Source organism: Corvus moneduloides, chromosome 1 (assembly GCF_009650955.1).
Source record: "Corvus moneduloides isolate bCorMon1 chromosome 1, bCorMon1.pri, whole genome shotgun sequence".
Classification (NCBI taxonomy): Eukaryota; Metazoa; Chordata; class Aves; order Passeriformes; family Corvidae; genus Corvus; species Corvus moneduloides.
The window spans coordinates 33,054,508-33,076,156 of record NC_045476.1 but is presented as its reverse complement, the minus strand read 5'-3'; the positions used below and the strand labels follow the sequence as shown (position 1 = coordinate 33,076,156).

Sequence of the window (21,649 nt, the reverse complement as noted above, 5' to 3'; positions counted from 1 at the left end):
GCATACAAAGGCATATGAATGAACACTGGTTTGAGCTACTCTGCAGATTTAAACCTCTGTAACTCTGCAAGACTGAGTCAGTGGTTATCGGTCCCTTGTTAGTTCCAAAAAACAACACATTTTATGCACACAGAAAACATGCTATAGTGCTGGTCTTAAGTAGTTTGACTAACTGCTGGGGGAAAAAATAAACAAACCACCAAATTAAAGAGAAAACACATTGATGGTAAAAAAAAAAAAAAGATGTCAACAAAGAAAAATACACTGAAGTATTTAAGAGGCAACTGCAATCAGATCCTTAGGAGAGTAGCCATTTTTCACTCCATTTGCTTTCTGAAACTTTAGCATTCACGTACATACCAAGGGTGCAAAAGCAGCAGCAAATTCCCTGCTGTCACATCCTCTCAGCTTCAAATAACAGTGCAGACTGCAACCAGGATATTTTGGCATAACCTCCCTCAAACTGAATTTGTGTATTTATAGATAATATCAGAGCACTGAAAACTACTTTAATTTACACTATGGACACCTTTAGAACCCAAAGCATGAAACATGGACTTTACCTGCCCTCAAAGGCTTATAGAGTTCATTGGATGGTGTTCTCTGCCAGCGTTCCTTGAATTTTGTTCGCAGGTCATTGTCTGTAGTTTCTTCTTCATCTAATAATCTCAGAGACTGCAGGAGTAAAATGTTACATGCATTATAAGCTTTTTTAAACATAAAGTAGCTTCAAAATAGGCAGTTGGTGTAGAAAACAGAAACTGCCTATACATCCTTTATAAATTTAATTTGACAAATAAAAAGCAGGCATGAAATGGACAAATCACCCAAATTTCTTTAAAATGTTTTCCCAATGCTTCCCCCTCTCCACCAACAATTTTAAAAAAGAAAATATTTGTAAGGAAACATCCACATGTGACAGCACAGTTTTTGTATGGGCTGAACACTTTAATAGCGTATTTTGAAAGTGCTATTAAAGTTACAAGCATGTGAATAATTGTGCATTTTTTCTATTGCCATTTAAAGCGAAGCATCCAGTGGAGATTTTTTAAAGACTGTTTTAGTATAGTGGGTTTTGGGCTTACTTCATCTAAAATTTCTTTGTTCCTTTGCAGCAGTTCAGGCAGATCTTTAATCAGCTGATCAACAGTCTGAATTCCCCCCTGTTCAATCACAGACTTAGACTTGTTCAAAATAGACTGAGGAACAGTATCCCCAGACACATCTTCGATAGCAGCAGGAAGGTTGAGGGAAGCCAACACACTGAAAAAGTCAACGTGTTAAATAAACAACTTTTTTCCTGAAAATAACACTTCTATCCAAACAAACAATCACACAGTCAATTAAAATGGAAATGGTGTGCAATGTACGCCTGAACTGAAATTTCAAACTGAAAACACTAAATATATTCCTGGCGTACACCTCACTAACAATGTATTTCAAAGCTCCTAAAAAGCTAAAGAAATCCTAGTCTTTTAGCACTTACAAAACATGGCAAACATTTTAGGTAGTGACTGGTAGACAGGAGAAACAACTGCCTTAAGTTACATTGTTATCTCTCAGATTGGTATAATTTTTTTATAGTTAGTTATTTTAAACAACAATTTATTTTTTTTAAATGACCATTGGAATATGAAAATCCTTGTAGATTAATGGTGCTGGAACCTTTTCTGAGCAAGTGTTGGACTCCTAAAAAATGAGTAAAGATGAAGTAAAAATAAATACTACTTGTTCTTAATAAGCTTTCATTTTTAACACCTACAGAAAAGTAGTTCTAAATCTCCCTGTTATGGTTTCAGTTTGCCAGCCTACCATACAGTAATGAAAAAACACTGCTATAATCTGGGTATCTGCAGGCTGCAAGGCACCCAGGGCTTACAGGCTGTGCACATCTTGAGAAACTTAACAAGAAGCCATATTTACCCATTTGCCAGATTTGTGGCTTCTCTCATCTGGGCTATTGACCTGTTTACCAGATCTGCCTTCCTCTGGTTATAAACGCTCACAGATTGCTGCACTTGCAATGGAACCATCTTCTCAAACAGGTCTGCAATTAAAGTAGTATAAATTACACAAGTTGCACTATGAAAGTAAAAGCACACAAACATCTTCACAGCTTTTTTATACAGGTTGTACTACAGAGACTGACCTAAACAGTTTAAGTGACTGTCCTCCTTCTCCTCAAGATGTCTTAAAAACAAAAATCTATTTTTAAAGGCCTTTAGATTTCAGTTTTTATGGCTGAAATTGAGTTAGAAATAATTTAAAAGACAATATATTTAAACCAATTGTAGGGTTAAAAATCAGATTTGCCTTAAGGCTCCATTTCTAATTTTGTTTCTTTAAAGGAAAAATATGAGAAAGGTAAGAGAATAATTTTTTCACAACTCATCTGTACAGCCAACAAAGTAAAATTTTTCAACTTTATGGGAGACCAGCAACTAGGTTAGTCCATACTGTATAACTTGGTACTGTCCCCTACAGAACTGTTCCTTCTGAAATTAAAAAGATTCGTTTAATATAGAAAATACAATTACTGAGAAAATCTTAAATCTTTAAGAGAATTGTACATTTCAGGCAAGAATTTTCAACCTGTGCTTTATTACACTTATCATCAAGAACAACAACAACAAACTGGAGAAGAAAAACAGCAGTTTCAAAAACACTGCTATACACGCAATACAATGGAAAAAGTAAACGTTTATTTTTGCATGGTACAAATGAACCTTGTCAGCCATGTGTTTCACAAGGTAACAATTGCCCTGTGCACTCCACACGCTTCGCTTACCAGTGAATTTCTGACTGAGTGGAACAACAACAGGAGTAGACTTCACAAGACTGGCTTTTCCAATGGCCTCCAAATCTTTCAGGTCAGGAACCCGGTCATGGTAAATGAAGTCATTGTCTTTTTTGGCAGCTGCAAGTGCACGGTTGATTTTGTCAACCAGATCTTTAACATTTATATATTCATCATAGCGAGATGCCACCGTTTTGACCAAGTCTGCTGCATGCTAAAAAAATTTAAAATACAGTTAAAATAGTAACTTTTCTTCCTCCCTTTCATATATTCTGAAGAAAACAGATAGGCATACAAAAAGAAGTTTCAAGCTTCATCCTGCATAAAGTTGATAAATGCATAATAGTAACTTTCAAGATGTCAACACGATCATCTTATAGTCTGTCAACTTTCCTGCATATCAATAGATACAGAGTGTACATGGATCTTCACAATCAGTTGAAGCAGCATTTCACATATCTCTTTTCCAAAAGATATGGGGACTTGAAGGAAGTAGTTCATTTTAGCCTTTTTTGTTCTCTGCTGTACTTAAAACATGAGATGACATTATTCATTACAACATCTGTATCTGAGTCCCTCTAGAAACCAGATATAGGAGGGAAAAAACTATAAAGACTAAAAGAGAAATGTGTGCACAATTTTTAAAAATTACTCAGATTTAAAGCAGGATATCAGCAAAAGAACTAGGTATAGATCAGGTCAAATTTTAATGTTTGGGGGATTTTTAACAACATCATGTAGGAAAATTTAGTAACAAATCTGTCATATTAGCTGTACTGAGATATGAAGCCTATGCAAACATAAACATAGATTTAACATATCAAGCAGTATCAAATTGCCCAAAAATCACTAAAATATATCTTTATAAAAGTTACAGAGGTACCTTTCATCTTTCCAGCTGATAATTCGATTCATGTGATAAACATGCTCAGCATTTTCCAAATACATTTCATTCTTAGTTATTTGGATTTCAGAACTCCAACCCAGCTTTTCAGGATTAAAAGTTTTTCCACATTTTTCAGAGAAGAAAGTTACTCACCTGTAACCTCCCAATTTCTTCACCAAATTTCTTCTGTTGTTTTGCCAGGATAGACTGATGGTATTCTGCATTGGCCTGCATAATGCAGTGCTTTGCTGCCAGAACAGGAAACACCTCCTGGAAATAAAAATACTGACCAGGGGAAAGTCCAACCACATTAACCACCACAGACAACATGGGATGCAGGAAGAAAAAGGAAGAAGAAAAGGAAATTAGAATCACCCAATTAATAGTTTAGATAGGTTAAAACATTAGAGGTAAACGTCAGAGACCATGTGGCTTTGCATGGATTGAATCTTATTTTTAATCTGCTGTTGCAAAATTCTTGGTGCCAATTATTTTAGATGAACTATGATTTAAATTCAAGCCATGATCTCACAACATTTACTTCAAAGATTAGAAATGCATGCATGTATTAGAAAGGACAGTTGCGAGAACACACTCAAATACCCCCAAGACAAAGCCAAGACAGTGTTCTTAAGAAATGGAGGTGGGTCGAAGGATAGGTCTTCTAGGGTTTTTGTGGTTTGATTGTTTTATAATTAAACGAAGTAATTACACTTAAAACAGCAGGCAACAGGCCCATCAAGAAAGTAACTACAATTATGAAAGAAATGAGCAAAGAAAGAAGACCAGTAACTATTGACATGGAAAGCAACTTAAAAGTCATTTTTAGCCTTTTGATATAAATGCACTTATCTTTGCAGGAGTACCAACCAAGACATGAAGAAAACATTACGCTGCAGCACACAGTACAGACATGGTCTTAGATCAAGGATTTGGCCTTACTGTTTTATTTCTTAAATCAAGGAGCACTGGAAAACCAGAGTGATGTTTTAAAGACCTCAGTATACAAAGACCTGCTTCTTCACATTTGTGCAAACTTGCTGTTCCCCCAGAGATAAAAAAATAAAATTTAAAAAAAAAGGGTAAATTTGGAAGACAAAGCTGTCTGGAAGGCCTTGCAACTGCAGTTCGATGCATCCAATCAACCTCGATGTCACACTCCTAAACATGTAACTGTTCTCAGAGCTGGCGTCAACCAGCAAACCTTATTATGTTCTTTGAAATAATCACTTGACACACTACTTTGCAAATGGAACAAGGAGCAGATCTATAGCTTAGAAAGGTACACAACAACAAAAGATAAAGCAATGGCTTTATTATATCTCACTGCATGTCAAAAATCATAATGAACGTAACACCTACGTAAGAAACATTCAAGGAACACGAGAAAGATCTTTCTACCTCTTCCAAAACCAACAGCCTTCAAATGAAGAGTCAAGATTAAATTGGGATATTTTACAAGTATCATGGATTGTTTTGGGGTAGCGCAAGAGAAGGCAGGCAGAAGGACAGAAGACACACGCTGACTTCCAGTCATGTTTTTCACTAACAGGTGAGCGAACAGTACGTCTGTACTCATGCTGTACTCAACATGAGAGCAAATTTCACATGAAAACACTGAAACTAGAAGCCAATTAGGCCCAAATAGAACGTGTTAGCTTGAAAACACATTTAGTAAGGCATTAAGTTCTAAGAATGCATCCCTAAATAACACCATAAACATTTCAAGTTCACTTTAATGAAATGCATTACAAATAAATGCACTTCATGTAATAAGATTTCACTTATTAAAAAAACCCACACTCTTCTGCCCCTTTGATTCTTCACTGTTTTTCAAAGTACAGGTTCATTCTCCTTAAAAGCAGCAATATGCCAACTTCTCTTGAGGACATATATTTTAAATGTATTTCATTAGGTACACTGTAAATAATAACAGTTATTCACAATAACAACAAATCCCACATTATTTCCATGAGTTACTAACCTTGGGCAAAGTATCTTTATACTGGCACTGCTTGTAAGCATCACCATAGTAATCTGCAGCTTGATTTGCTAGTTTGGCTATGATACCATCTTTCATTTTATCTGTGGGGAGCAGGAGAAAAAACAAAGAACAATTAAGATCATCATCTGTTTTTACAACTGAACAGGCGATTATTTCATCTTCAAACAGCAATAACTGCATTTTAAGGGTACAGCTTTACATCACAGCTCAAAGGTAGGATCCCATTCTTCCCTCTTGACATCCAGCAGCAGTTTCCAGAATTTCTGCTTCAATCATGACACCAAAGGTTATGTCAGTTGTACAAGAAATCTTTTGGCAGATGCAAGCATTTATGCAGGATTAAGAGTGATGCTTTACCTCAAACCAATGGCAAGCTGCCAATAAAAACCACAACAATCCCACTCACAACTCTGGCAGCTTGCTCCCAGCCCTTCCCTGTGCCAGCGCAAGCACTTGTACAGCCATAGTCAAAGAATTTAGCTGAAATCTACTTAGCAAAATAGATTTTATTTTCAGCAGGATCTGTTCCTAACCCAGTTCCATGTCAGGACTCCGAAAAACTGCAACAGAGGAGAAGGGACTGGTCCTTTCCATTGCAGCCCACACCACTGTTAGTTTACAGCAAATATAGAAACACCATTCCTAGACATAAATAACCACAGTTCCTCAAAGCCATATCCACTACTTCCTATCAGTGTATGTACCTACCTGCAGTGGTATCCCCTGCCTCACATCCTCACCCTGTTCCTGAAGCCAAAACTGCTAGAATAGGAACATTCTTCAACTCTCTATCTCCTTTTATAAAGGACATATGCACTACTGGTAGTGCAGGCCAGGGATTATCTTTAGCTCCTTTTATAAAGGAGGTAACCTCCCGCCTGCACTAGCAATTCAGCCTTCCAAGAGAAGGCAGGCAATCAATGCAAACACTGGCTGTCCGCTCTAAATAGCTGCCCTGACAAACAAGCACCCTCTGACTCAGGTGACTCTCAGGTGCTGACACGCTGGTAAGCATGATATGGACTATGGCGAGATCAGGAATTTTGCAGAGTATGCTTAACCGCCAAAATTCAACCAAAGAATTCCCAAGTGGTCTGCTCATACCAGCATATTCACATATCAATCTACAACATTTCAGACATGAGCTGTGACGTAATCTATTTAGCTTCTATGAGGTAAACATGTTTGAGGTATGCCAGAAAGATCTTTTCACTGTGGAACAGGATTTAGAGGACGAACTGGAAGAAAGGAGCTTGTGAGATCTATCACCTTACTTCTTTCCTAGAATGTTCCTGTCTGATGCACTACATATTTAAGAAAACCAAATCACACAAAAAACCTAAATAACTTTTCTTTCTAGCCCCACCAAGTGTGCAGTAGTTGCATCTTCCTTCCTACAGCTGGAGCATTAGGAAAGGAAAAAATACTGGCGTATTAACTACATTTCCATTAAAAAAGAAAATGTTAGAGGAGAATCATTTGTCCATGCAGACAACTCAGAACATCTTTCACCACCAGAAGCTTTAGTTTTTAATCAGATATCTTTAAAATATTGCAGCTACAATGCAAGCCTTGATTCAGAACAGCAAACGTGCAGACTTAAAGACACTTAAAGTAAGCATTAGGAAAGGCTCAGAAATTAAAGAACTGGTCTGTAGCTATGTAATGAAGTTAGATGTGATTGACCAACTGGGCTTTTGCCAAACACTCGTGCTTTCTTTCAAGTTATAAATAAACTCAGTTCTATCAGAAATATCATTACAACTGGTAAGCTGAAAAATGGACTATCTCACATGAGAGAAAACCCAGAAAATTCCAAGTAAGGTAAATAGCCAATGCAGCAAGAAGCTTAATTTCTATTTTGAGATCTAACTTTGAAGGATTTGAGCTTGAAAAACAGGTTTTTGAAATTAATCATGTTGTCAAACATGATTCTTCACAAAATATCTTTCCCCCCATGGAAAAGAACCTAAACCCAGCAAGATCTACAGCCTTCATTATCAGATGATTATGAACCTTATTGACCTTCAAACACTGTCAGACTTGTGGTCTTAGGAGTAATCACAAGAATCTTCAGTTCATTGGGCACATCTGGGGTTTGGATTAGCCTTGTTTTGTCTTTTTCATGTTTTGGAAAAGAAGAAATTGAGAAAGTGACAATCTATTTGTCATGCAAAATGAGGGAAGCACCTGCTCTGTTCCTGAAGGAAACATTTCAGGCATTTGTTACACAAATTTATTTCAAAGCAACGTCCAAACAGCCAGAGACTAAAATACTGCTACCAGCATGATAAAGAACAAACATAATTTATCAGCTGGCTGAAGGACAACAGTTTCTTGTTGAGATTCTCCTAAAGGCAGAAAGGCTACAAGAATTTTCAGGGATCTTCCCTGGGAAGACAAGAAACATCCCAAGTAAGATAACCCATGTCTTCCTCCAAAGTATTCCAAATTATGTCAGGAGAAAGAGCCATTTGTGGGCAATCACATAAGACCTCTATGTCCTCAGTTCTACTTTTAGATATCTCTAACTTCTAGATGCACAGCTTTTTCTGAACAAAGAGAGAAGAGCAAAAGAGGAAGAAATTTTGTATCAAAGATAGTACCATCCCACAGAAAATTTCTTTGAAGCATAAGTTCTCTAATAGCTGTATTAAGATAGCTAAACTTTGAATGAGTATTTCACAATCAACCCTTAACAACTCCTGAAGTAATTTTTTGTTCTACCTGCAAAATTTCCTTCTCCAAGATCAACTGGGCATTCTAAAAGACTTGGTCAAAGAGTTCCTCTGTTAAAAGCAGGAACAACAAAACAGAATTTGTTTCCCTTCAACTCTTAGGAAATTTCCTTTGTTTCTAGCACAGTCATTTCTTTCTAAATTCTCATGAAATCACTCCCTAGACAGAGAAGGGAAGGCGTACTTGCACAATCCCTTATGCACCGTTTTTAGTACTCTCAGTTCTTTCAGAGAATGTCTTTTGTTTTCAAGAGGGGAGTGGAAAAAATATAATTCAGCAATATCCTTTGTAAAGATGAAGGAAGACTATTGGTTTTGGACCTAAAAAGGCAGATAGGAGAACTGCATTGTCAGGTGAACTTTAAACAAATTCTTACAGGACATCTGTATTTTGTGTTTAATGACCAGCAAGGAGCAAGGGGAGAATCAGTAAAGGCAAACATAAAAACTTCTGAAACACCCTTTACAGGCTCTTAGTAACTTAAAACATGTCTAAGTTTTTGTGGAAGTTGTAACATAGACTTAAATATACAAGCCAAAAACTAAAATATACCTCTTGTCGCTTTTAAAAAAAAGACTTCTTGGGCTTGAGCCAGCATAATAAGACTGAGAGTCCCAACCGTGTCTGGAGAGATGTCCACTGTAGGTTCTCGATTCAAGGCTGACAAAACCGTGTCTTTAATGTGTTGAAAAGCACCACTAGCAAACTAAGTAAAACAAAATAATTTATTATCATCCATTGTTTTCATACACATTTTCTCACTAACAAATATAATATACATAAAAGTACAAAAGAAGTTTCTTTGGTGCATGGTCTCCCATTTATTGTTTAGCCACTAAACACAACTCCTTGTGACCTCTTGTTCTTGTAGCCACTTACAATGAGACACTTACCATGACAGACTGTAAATAATGGTATACTGGTTACACCTAACATCCTAAGATTTTAATGGATTCCAGAAAGAAGAAAGGGATTATTACTGTATAACTTGTGAAAACTGAAATTTATACTAGCTAAAATTTTTAAATCTTAAGCTGAAGGTTTAGTTACCAACTCACTTGAGGGAAGGAGTATGGGGAACTCTGTAGAGTTAAATCCTCCAAATCTGATAAACAAGTATGAGACAAGACCAGGTACACTGCCAATCCATCTTTGCAGTTCAGAGCAGGAAAGTATGTACATATATACATATACATATATATATATAGAGAGAGAGAGAGAGAGAGATACTTGTTTGATGTTTGAAGAATACAAATTCTAAATTTGTAAGCAGAAGCAGGGAGCCTCTGTACCTGATAGTGCTTAGCTGCAGCTTTTAGTCCTTCATCGTTATCCAGATTCTGTTCTGCTGCAATCTGGCTTGCCAGTGCTCCACAGTTGAACAAAACACAGGTCTTCTCATATCCCAAACTTGCCAGAGCTGCAGGCAAGACAAACAGTTAGCCAGACTGTTAAGAAAATAAACTTCAGTTCTCTAGCATCCTACAGATGAGGCTGACATTATGATTATCACTAAATGTGTTAACAGTTTCAAGTGAAAAACAAACAAACAAACCCCCGATCTTACTGAACTTTTCAAGTCAAAGTTGTGTTCATTCTGAAGGTTTCACAAAGTCTAATTTAGTACTACCACGAAATGTTTCCATGTGAGAAACTACAGAAAGCGACACAAAGCATGAAAGCAACAGCATGAAAATGTATACAAAATAATTTCAAAGTCTTTCTAACTCGAGTGCGGCTCTTTGGCTCTTGAAGCATTACCGAGAGGTCATCTTAAATATGAACTTGCACACATTAATCACTTTGCAATAACTGACCACTTACAAAGACTTTTACATGTTCCGTTTTCTATCTATTGAAATATAGGGAATGTTTCACTTTTAAAGCTATTGTTTCAGGCTTAAAATGCTGAAAAATATCTTCATTATACATGTACTGAAACAGTTAGGGATTTACTTAATTAAAACTTGAGCTCGCTAGACAACAGCGCAGAGTGTCCAGAAGTGACTCCTGCAGTACTTCATAGCTCCAGAGGATGGAGCCCACACTTCTAGAACCAGAAATACCTGAACAGGAACCATTTTGATTATTAATTGCTTTCAAAAGGTTATTTGCCCTACGCAAGTGCTTGAAAAAAACAAATACTGCAGATACTAGTCTCGTACTAGTATCAAAAAGTGTCTAGACAGTCCTCTTGGAGAACACAGAAGTGACAACTAGTGAATTTTTAATTTCACAAACCCAGGTACAGATATCCTTAAAACATGAAGGCATTAAAGGTGTATATTTGTTTCATTTCACTGACAATCAGCCTCCTTAAACAGCTACATATTTATCTAACACATCTCTGAAGCTTGTATGTTAGTGCTCACTAACCTGCACTAAGTTTTCAGACAAGCCAGCCTAAATCTAACATGCCCTTTTTCCCATTTGTTTCCAAGTGAATTACACTGTCACAGTCACTATTTTATCAAGAGAATATTAATTTATCTAGATAATATCCCTTCTGTAAGTTTATTTTCCAGAATTTTTCTAAAAATAAGATCTTGAACTCAGACAAAAGTTGTTTAGTCTTTGAAAAGACTAAAACACAAGATGGGAAAGAAAATATGGCTTTAAAGCTTCTGAAGTGCAAAATTACTCTATACTCTGGACTGCACCTCAAGTGTGATTTACAGCAATACAGATTTTCTACAGACTCATCTGTTTATGGCACTACCAATTAACTTAGTCAACATATTTCAGATTACATGCCATGCTGTGAACTCAGTCACTTTTCAAGCAGTCACTTGAAAGCAGTATCTGTCAGCTACCACTGTGATACAGACTTGGGATCCAGGGGAACGTGGGAAGAAAACAGTTCGGCACCACAGCAAGAGCCAGAACTCTCAAGTTGCATCCCTGCATCTTGTTGCCACGGAAGTCTCAGGAGTTTTACACTGAATTTCTATCTGGAGACTTCTCTTAGCAGTCAAGAGAAATTTTGCTCCCTTGATTATTGATAGCTTTGCTTTACACTCAGAAACCTCACCACCAATTCTGATCTCCTTTTGTTAATTTCTTTCCACCAGGATCTGCTTTAAAGTTTCAAAATGACCCTTATCCCATTGCTTGTTAACTGAGCATTACTCACATCTCAGTTAAGAACTTCTTTGGTATTTGACACAGACTGTTGCATGAATCTCTGGTCATCTACTGCACAGATTATTTAGGCTAGTATATAATTACCCTGCAGACAAGCAAGCTTCCTCAAGCTGCAGTAACACCGTATTTATTCAAATTCTTACAGTAATCATCATTGTTATGGTTACTGGTTTTTTTTCCTCACAATTATTACAGATCTCTGGTGATTCACAGACTATGTTTACATCAACTAAATATTCTGAACCTTACTATGAAACTGATTCAATCCTCATTAAATGTTAGCCCAAAGAAGAAAGAACCAACCAAATTCTGAGAGAAAAAAAAAACCCAGAGATCTTCAGGAAGGTCTCCAATTACCCAGGACTTCTTATAACAGTTGGAACAGAAAGCAAGGATCATCTGAGCATGCATAGGTATGTGGTATATTGTTACACATATAGTTATATACATACATATACATGTTGTATATATACATAACAATCACAGCTGTTAGCATGTGTATTCAGAACACACAAAACTGCAAAGACTTCCAGTAGTTGCTAAGAGGAGTTGCTGCTGTATAAAGGCAGCAAAAACTTTCATAAAAACACAGGAAGGTTCAAACATTTTCTTCAGGCTTTGTCTGGAACTTCAAAATTGCAATGGTCATCTTGCAATACTAATCATGATGAACATTTAGGTACAAATAGAAATACTAAAGAGTGATGTCACACAACTGAACCGCTGCTCACTTACTCAAAAGGATTTAGTCTTACTTCTCTATTGGCAAGTGTCCCAAATCCATTTCATGACCCTGATTTTGTAGTGCAGACTTGTCCCATATGACTAAAACAAATCAGACTCATTATGTTTTCAGGGAAAAAATACAATTTTTTTTCTTTTCAAGTGTTCAAATCTGTAGGAAAATGTTTTTAAAAGAAGTGATAGAAGGGTAATTTCTGAGCACAGGCAAATAATTCTATTCTCTTGAACAAAATGTAGTATCAAGACTAGGTTACTGAAGCCAGCTACCATCACTCCACTTCTGGAGGGGACTCACTCATAAGCACACTTCATAATGATCTTACTCATTTAGAACAGGAAGAGCTGCATCACCCAAAATCTACTGAATCTTAATAGAGTTACTCCCAGAAAAAGTCGGAGAAGCAGATAGTACAACTACTATCAGACTGCGCATCTATTTGGGCCTCTGGAAATCTAATATTAAATCTCAATTTTATAAAAATTCTTTGCATGGTGCTCATTTGTTCATTATCAATGTTGAAGTGATTAATTTGTTACCAATATAGTTGAACTCATTTGAAAGCTGTGTTGAGAATGCTAGAAAGACTATTAATTCCACTATGTAAAAATATTCTCAAGGTTTAGTATCATTAATACTTGGTTTTTTGGTACATTCACATACCCAGTTTGGCAGATCCTCCAAAAAGTGATCCTTTATCAAAAGCATCTTTCCACGTAAATGTTACACAGACCTGGAAGTTGTGAAAAAGAAAGATCTTTATTCCTAAAATCAAATATGAAATCATCTTAAAATATCCCAAATTTATGGATTTAGCCCTTATATTCTAATTTCATAAAGTCTTTCATTCACTTGCAACATTGCAAACATTCTCAAAGTTTCAGGAAATCAACAGGTATTCAAAACAAAAATTATTCTACCTTTTTACCTTCCTGTTAGGTTGCTCAAAACATTTCAAGTAGACAAGACAGAAATTCTCAGAATTATCTTTCAGCTCTGTTCCTATTCTGAGCACCAGATAAATTTGTTTCCAAACAAGATACTCCTCTCCCAGTACATCTGATGGGTTGGTATAATCAGATTTTAATTAAACCACCCAACCAGGCAGTTTCCAATGTGCCAAATTACCAGCGTATTCAGATCTGTTGTGCAACACCAAAATCCACTCATTGTTATGAGTGAATTCAATAGCAGCATTATCAGGAATACCCTCAGGAAAGAGAATGCAGCTAGAAACAGTGTGTTTTATTCATACTTCCAGCATATACTTCAGAGGCAATGCAAATACTTCACAGAATCTTTCAGGTTCCACAATTTGATTCCTTCTTCAGCTGATCAAGTAATTGTAGGCAACTGGTATCAAACCAGAAAAGATGGCAGACTTCCTCAGTTTGAAGTGCTTGGAGAGAATTACGTCAGAAAGAGCAACAGTACTGCTTGATAGTGTATTTTCCTCTAGCAGCAATGCTAGTGCAGGGTGTTCTGGTCCCCAGCTGCATTGCTGCTTCCACTGACTACTTCTTCCCTTGAAGAGTTTATAGACATGCAAATCTTGCTAAGTTTTCCAGTTTTCCTTGTCTCAAGGTCTATAGATTACCATAGCAAAACACTTGCTCACTGAAAACCAATGTTCTTGGCTGCAAGTGAATGCAGCTACACACAAAACTCACTTAGAAGTTAGATTAAAATTACGTATAACCTGTCAGACTGAAAGAAATTTTTCCTTTTAATCATAATATTACCATTTAACTATGATCTGATGATTTGATAAAGAAATATAAATTCTGTAACATTTGTAAACACATTGAAAGAAAACCCACACCTTTTCCCAACAAAACACAGGAGCCTACAGATCTATTCCAGTCTCTACCTGCAGAAGCATTCAATAGATACAGCTGAATTTCTCTGAAGAAACATGATTCTAAAGAAATATGGTAGGGAAAAAACCCCAAACCCTAATGGACACCATACCTATACAAAAACTATGTCATGCAGAGGCAGGAATAAAGCGATAAGCTCTTAAATGGATTATTCTGTTAACTGTTGTGAATGAAACATCTGTCCTGCTTCAAAAAACAAAGATCGTATTCCATCCATTTCTTTAGGTTTTCCCATAAAAATCATGAATTTAAAAGCCTTTAAAACACAGTATGAAATAGACTTCTTGGAAAGCAGAGAGTTGAAGAGGAATCAGCACAGGCCAACTCCTTCTGCCCTAGACCACAGTGATCACTAGCCAAAACCAAAATGTTTCTCAAGCTGTAAAACAAAGAAAACTATGGCCACTAGAGGTGAAGTGTCAGCATAGACTGTATGTGAGCACCGACTAGAAAACGCACAGAGATTAGGAAAATAAGGCTCAAAGAGATTAGATGTCTTGTTCAATAAAAGTACTCATTAGACGATTAGGTACAGGCTTGGAAGTCATACATTGTAGGTGCCAGGATTCAGTTTACTGGTTTGGTAAGTTTTCTCACCTGATTTTCAGAGAATGGAAACTTTGGTTCAATGGAACACAGCTGATCATAGTATCTACAAAAAAAAAAAAAAAAGGAAAGGAACACAGAGATATTAGACAAATGAAATTAATAATTTTGGTTTATTAAACTGTCTTGTAAGGCAGGGAAAAGGGCACAAAAATCCTACACACAAGTAGGTTGAGAAGCTCATTTGTAGTAATGAAGGATTTGCAGGACAGACAGAATTTCTATGTAAAGGAATTTTTTCAGTAGAGGAACAAGTTCAACAGGAGGTAGCTTTTCACAGAAAACATGGGAACCCTGTCTCAATCAGAAGTAAAACAGTATCACAGACAAAGCTGACCCAGACATCACTACCTAGTGGATTAGAAAAGAGTATCATGCAAAGGAGTCCCTGTATACATACCGGCAGACAATGAATACATTAAGTCACGCTGCAAAAGTAAATTAAGTACAGCATTTAACATAATATTAACATGCTACACTGTACTCTCTTGATCTGAACATTGTAACCCAATTTCAGTGTCTTTGAAATAGAGGCCAGTTGCAATAGAGGCCTCTGTACCAACTGGAGAGACTAATCCTTGATAAAATTCTTTAGTTGTAAACTTATTTTTCATTGGAATATATTCTAGTAGTCACAGTGAATTAAACCCACAATTCCTCTGTGCCAATATTTTGTCTAGTCACAGTGGAAGATGTTTAGGAAAGGATGCCAGGAAGATAATATAGTGAGTATAGCATAGTCCCTCACACAATCTATCCAGGCAACAGTAAGGAATTCAAAGTTTTCCTGAGTGATGCCCTACACCTGCACCACTTGTTAAACATGACAGGCTGGATGCAGAATGTGAAACCTTTAAACTGCTAAGAACACATAACATGTGAAGCCCGTTTCCTACAGACTTCTGTAGCACTGGCCATACTGGTATATGCTCAACATTATATTGGTCAAATTCTTTCATAAAGAATTTATATTCCCAGCACACAAAACACCTTGCAGTAATGGCTTTCACAGTCTGTGAAACAGGACTAAGATTGTTCCCAGTTCCTTACACTATTAAATACTGATCACAACAGACATAGGCATGAGATGCGTGTACGAGACCTGTGTTGTACAGACAATAACATTTGTTTAAAAATTCAAGAAGAATTTTCAAAACTCATATAGAATAAAAATAGTGTTAGCGTATTCTTCAGTTAATTATATCTGCCAATGTACATAACACTACAGGTTTCTGACTTCAACTGAGCCACTGCAATTTAAGACACAATATACTAAGCCATATCAAAAACGACAATAATCTGCAACAACAACAGGACTTCGAGTAATAATTGAGTTGAAAGAAATTGCTTGTCAGGTTAAAAAAAAAAAATTCTGCAGATATTTACTGTGATGGCAGTTTAATCAAGATTAAACAACTTACCAAGTATGTGAAAGGTATAGTTAAAAACAATAACCAGCCCTGAAAGATCACTGCAACCTATATATTTAAATATACTTCCTTCATTACCTTCATCTGGTCTCAGCACTTATTTTCACATAGTATCACAAAGAAAAGGAGACTTTGCGTGCTGTCTCCTCTTGACTCAATTTAATTTGTTAACCAAAAGCCACCACTAAAGCCAAGCTGTCTTCCCACATTCCACGATTACACTGTCCTCATCTGCCATGAGGATGGAGTAAAGGAGCAAAGCTTGTCAAATGTCCTTGTGAAGCTGGGTGTGCCCAAGCCTTGGCTCATTGCAAACAGACCACTCTTTGTATGTCAACATAACCACTGACAAAATAAGCCAGAGAGGTGTATAGCCCTCTTAAATAGGACTTTTTGTTTGGTTGGTTTTAAACAAGTTCAGAATTTATACTACCGTTTTCTTTACTATTTTAAGCATGGGATGTTATTTCTTCTTATTGGAGAACTTGAAATTATACTCAAGATTTAAGAGCTCTTTAAAACTCTGCCGACAAAAAAAATCCCAGAACACAACCATGTCAAGTTTTTTAGTTTTATAAATATAAATGGTATAAATATAACGGTACACATAAAACTAAATATATTGAAATGGTAAATGAAGATGTTAACCACAGAACAGCACCAAACTGTCTTTACAAAACCAGAAAGTAACTACAGAAGGAAAAGCCACAATGGATGCACAACTCAGTTACACACAAAAGATGAGGGTAAACATAAAGGTGTAATTTAAAACTAAATTTACAGTAATTTAAACTATCAAGATACAAAGAACACAAGGCACAACACAGAGGAGTGCTGCGTTTGGCTGGGCCAGTGAGGAACTACAACTACAGCAGCAAAAGGGGGGGGGGGGGAAGGGGCACATGTCAGCAAAGCAGATCTAGTGCTCAAAATACAGCAATCTCTCATCAAAACAGGTATTATACACTCCTAAATGCTAGTAAAAAACAGCCATCAAATGAGCAGGAAGTCAAGGCTTAAATTAGAATTTAACTAAAATATATGTATTGCATAAAGAAACTCAAATATTGTGCCTCCTCCAAAGCATGATAAAGAAAAATCTCCTTCAAAAGAACATCAAAAAGACCAAAGATCTGTCTTTGCAGTTGTGGTTTCTGGCTGTGAGTTCAGGACTCTGGTTCTTATCTTGAAGAGCAACTTTCAGCCCTAAGAGAATTTGAGCATTCAAAATAAAACCATGCATTGCCCCCACCCCCCTTCTTTTTCCCCTTTTTCTTTTTTAAAAAGAACTGCAGGAGTTGTTAGCAAAATTAAACCAATTAAACTTGCACCAGTATTCTATATCTCCAGAAAAAGGAAATTAGGTCCAGGCTATCTTTAATATTAGAGGAAGCAAGGAATCCCTTGAAGCTATAATTATACTCAGAACTAAAAAAAAAAAAAAAAAAAAGAAGAAAAAAAAGAAAAAAAAAAAAAGAAAAACACCACTAAATTGAATCTGCTATGACAGAATTTAAGCAGAAACATCTGTACCAAGCTCACCTACATCACCTTCAGAGCACTCAGATTCTCTCAAAACAAAGAAAGCTTGGAAGCAGGCTGAGGTCTTTCCCAGTGGGAAGGGGCACAGTCTATCTCAAATGCTTCTCCAAGAGAAGCATTTTTCCCCTCAGCCGTTGAACAACAGCACACCACACACTTTCAAGCTTTACTGGTCAGTGCTTGTCTAGGAAATGTGGCTGCAACTGAGTCCATTTCTTCCATAAGAGAAAAAAAGTCCAGAGTGACTACTCAGAAAAACAAGGCTGCTACAAATTACAGAATCACACACAAATCCTAGATTAGTTAGCAGAAGACTAAGCCCTCATTTCTTAACAGTTAAATAGTCTACAATGCTCTACTAGGTATTATGGTCTATAAAAAGCCACAAGGAAGTAGAAGTATGCAAAGAGTAGCCATGTTCTAATTAGTTCTTCTAACCTTACTTCACCAACAAACCAGTTTTAAACTCTAATTTCAATGAAGTTGAATGTTAAGACTGAGTATTGGTCTTAAATACCAACAGGAAAACACTGCAAGTTGGAGAGGCAAGGAAATTTTCAGAGGAAACACAAGGCATTTAGGCACTTGTGTATCTCAGCTGGATATTTCAAACTTCTGGATGTGCAGACAGTTTGACTTTTTAAAATAACTGTGCCTTACAGAAAAATTAAGAGAATATATGTCAGAATATTCTTACAGAGTAAGAGCAAACTTACTTCCTAGCAACTGTAACAAATTTAAATGGTCAGACATGGACCAAACATTAATAACTTGTTAGAAATAAAGGAAAATATACATCTGATTGTTTTATTTTCTATAACTTACAGTTAATTCAGACCTTCATCTTATCTCACTTCCACTATAAAAGGAACAAATATTCTCAAGCAATACAATAAAAATGCAGCTGTTTTAAGAGAGGAACTTCTGCACAGGAGGGATATCACCTCATGTTTACATCATTTCGTTCAACAGCTCCAGTCTACTGCAACAGTATCTGGGCCAGCTAAGTTCATCTGCTGATGATCACCAGCAAAGAGAACAGATCACTGCATATGGAATTGACTCAAAGCTGGTAATTATGCAATTACAAGTGGTTTTCCTTGATTATTCAGAGGGAAAACCTGAGGTGAAGTTGCATATTATGGATAAATTCATTTATTTATCTGCTGGCACTGAAACAGGGAGGTCCTGCTCAGCCTCTTGGCTTTCCGCAACACTACTTTTATTTATTTTGCACCAGCTCTGATGTTCATCTGACCCTCCACTGAACTCATTTAAGTTGCTCAGAATGCCATGCCTACATTATGCCTTCCAGAAAAGGTGTAAGGATCAGAACTGAAAAGTAGGCTGCCTTCTTTCGGTGCTGCAGAGCAACTGTTAGTTTCTGTCTGAAATCCCTGTTTGGCCCAGCCACATTGTGTGACTTCACCCTAACTACAAACCTGACTGGCACCTTCAGAAAAGGAAGCTCAATTCCAGCATGCAAGGGAACATAATAGTATGCTTTTCAATTTGGCTAGCGAAGTCCCTCTTTCAGTTCATAGATGCTACAATTTCCCTGACCTTCAAAGGCATAAACACGAGTACCTTCAAAAGCATACAGAGTCATAGACAGAAATAGAACTAGAAAGCACAAAGCTACTGTAAAACACAATCAGTAGAGTCAGAGCTTTTATAGCCCAAATACCCACTGAAGAGCTGATAAGCTCAAAAATCATCAGTAACTTATTTCACAAAACTTGCCTTCTCTTAAACAAGGCACTTGTTAGGTGGGTTTTGAACACCTCCAGAAATGGAGACTCCACGTCCTCCCTGGGCAACCTGTTTCCGTGCTTTGTCACCTTTAACATAAAAAATTTCTTTCTCGTGTTGAGGTACAACTTCTTGTATTTTAACTTAGGGCCACTGCTCCTCGTTCTATCCCTGGGCACCACTGAGAAAGGACCAGCACCATCCTCTCAAAACTCGCCTTTGAGATATATCTATGTGCACTAATACCATCCTTTCCAGTCTTCTCCAGATTAAACAGGCCCAGCTCCTCATAACAGAGATAATCCAGACCCCTGATCATCTTTGTGACCCTCCTCTGGACCCTCTCCAGTAGCTCCTTCTCTTTCTTCTCAATACTGCAATCCATAAGTGTTTTAGAGAGATAGGATGATGGAGCTGTTAGTCCTAACGCAGGCTTAATGCAGATTACCAGGCAAAAGGCACACATTAATCTTTTGCTCAGATAAACTACAATAACTCCAGCACCACAGAGGCCCCACTAAACTTTCTGATAGCAAGCTAACTGTGTTAAGGAGAAAAAAAGAAAGGATGTGATTTTGCAAATACATTAAGAAGCTGCTAAACATAGAAAACAAAAGGAAATCATGCTGACAACAAAATACAAAAACAAACCCACACACAAAACTGAACAGGAAGTGAAAAGAAAGCTGTAATAGCAAAATGTAACACTGAAAAGAAAGAAACACCAACTCTCCATGGAAAGCAAAATGGTGTGTCGTGGGTACAAATTGGAAGACGGGAAATTTACATTAGAAGAAACTTCTTACTGTGAGGGAAGGAAGGCACTGACAAAGGGACTTGCCCAGGGAGGCTGTGGATGCCCCAGCCCTGACACTGTTCAAGGCCAAACTGGATAAGGCCTTGAGCAATCTGGTCTAGGGGGAGGTGTCCCTGCCCACGGCGGGGGGGGGGGTTGGGACTAGATGATCTTTAAGCTCTCTTCCAACCCCTAATGTTCTGTGGCTTTACAATTTCTACCTACATCTAAGAGCTACTGGCACGACACAAACACTGGGAAGGGACTGTTGATGGGGACAAGGCGTCCCTCTCCCTCCGCTGCCATCATGTGACACCCCACGACACCTGAGCGGCGCACCCCGGGATGCGGCAGGACACCCGAGCGCCGGAGCGCCTGCATCCCACAGGCCGCCGGAGCCGGCTCGGCAGCCCCGGCCGCTTTCTCCCGGCTGGAGAGGCCGCCCACACCTGGGCCCGCCCGCACCTGGCTCCGGCTCCGCCACGCCCAGGGCCCGGAGCTGCCGCCAGGGCCCCGCGGGGAATCAGGGCTGTGGGAGATGGAGGAAGGGGGAGATGGCGGGGGTGGGGAGCCCCTACCTGAGGAGGGTCTCCAGCGCGCTCTCATGCTTGTCGAGCGGGCGGCCGAGCGCGCTCTTGCGGAGCCTGCTGAGCTCCTCGGCGGCGCGGCAGTGCTCGGCCTGCGCCTCGGCGCCCGGGTAGCTTTGCTGAATGAACTTGCACAGCGGCTTGGCCAAGTCCACCTCCGAGGCCTTCTTCAGCTGCACCGAGATGAAGTTCGTCATGGCCGACTCCGCCGCCGGGCGGGCAGAGCCGCCGCCACCGCCCCTCGCCGCAACCTCGGACTCCCCTTCCCGGTCCGCCGCCGCCGCCGCGCTTCCGGGAGCGCCGCGCACGCGCGCGCCCTGTCCCGCCTCCCGCGCCGCTGTCCCGGCACCGCCCCCGGGCGCGAAGGGATGTGGGAGAGGCGCCTGAGGGGAGCGCGCAGCTGCGAGGTGCGCCAAGCGAGGAGCCGGGTGCTGACCCTCGAAAGGCGGGCTCACCGGTCATCAAAACTTTACGGTGTTTACACATATTAACAAAGGCATCAGCGTCTACTGGTTCTAAATTAAATAACTTTGTTATTAATTAGTACTCAAATTCCTATTTGCTAGTTATAGCTATCGCTTCTAGTGCTAATTAATCCGCAGGCGCGGCTCTTCCCTCCATTTGAGTCTGGGGTCTGCTGAGTTCTGCCGGCTTCACTCCTGGTGGCTCTTATGCGGACAGACCGTTTTGGGATTATCCTCTCTTATCCTCAAAACAAAAGGTTAGCCAAGCGTGCAAACAGA

General features: G+C 38.5%; 1 protein-coding gene across 2 annotated transcripts in view; it reads right to left on the bottom strand.

Annotated features, from left to right (window-relative positions):
* PDCD6IP (programmed cell death 6 interacting protein) overlaps window positions 1–21,234 on the bottom strand; it is a 30,467-nt gene extending 9,233 nt beyond the window's left edge. Inside the window, exons 1-11 of one of the 2 annotated variants that reach the window (XM_032104461.1) lie at window positions 20,898–21,234; window positions 14,791–14,845; window positions 12,977–13,046; window positions 9,720–9,847; window positions 8,980–9,133; window positions 5,668–5,768; window positions 3,837–3,968; window positions 2,789–3,011; window positions 1,924–2,047; window positions 1,086–1,263; window positions 564–675 (exon numbers count right to left, since the gene is read on the bottom strand). In XM_032104461.1, coding sequence (XP_031960352.1) covers window positions 564–675; window positions 1,086–1,263; window positions 1,924–2,047; window positions 2,789–3,011; window positions 3,837–3,968; window positions 5,668–5,768; window positions 8,980–9,133; window positions 9,720–9,847; window positions 12,977–13,046; window positions 14,791–14,845; window positions 20,898–21,103 — 1,483 coding nt within the window. In that variant the 5' untranslated portion in view covers window positions 21,104–21,234. The remainder of the gene's footprint in view (window positions 1–563; window positions 676–1,085; window positions 1,264–1,923; window positions 2,048–2,788; window positions 3,012–3,836; window positions 3,969–5,667; window positions 5,769–8,979; window positions 9,134–9,719; window positions 9,848–12,976; window positions 13,047–14,790; window positions 14,846–20,897) is intronic. The other variant, XM_032104462.1, reaches the window with a different exon arrangement.
* Window positions 21,235–21,649: the final 415 nt, after the last annotated feature.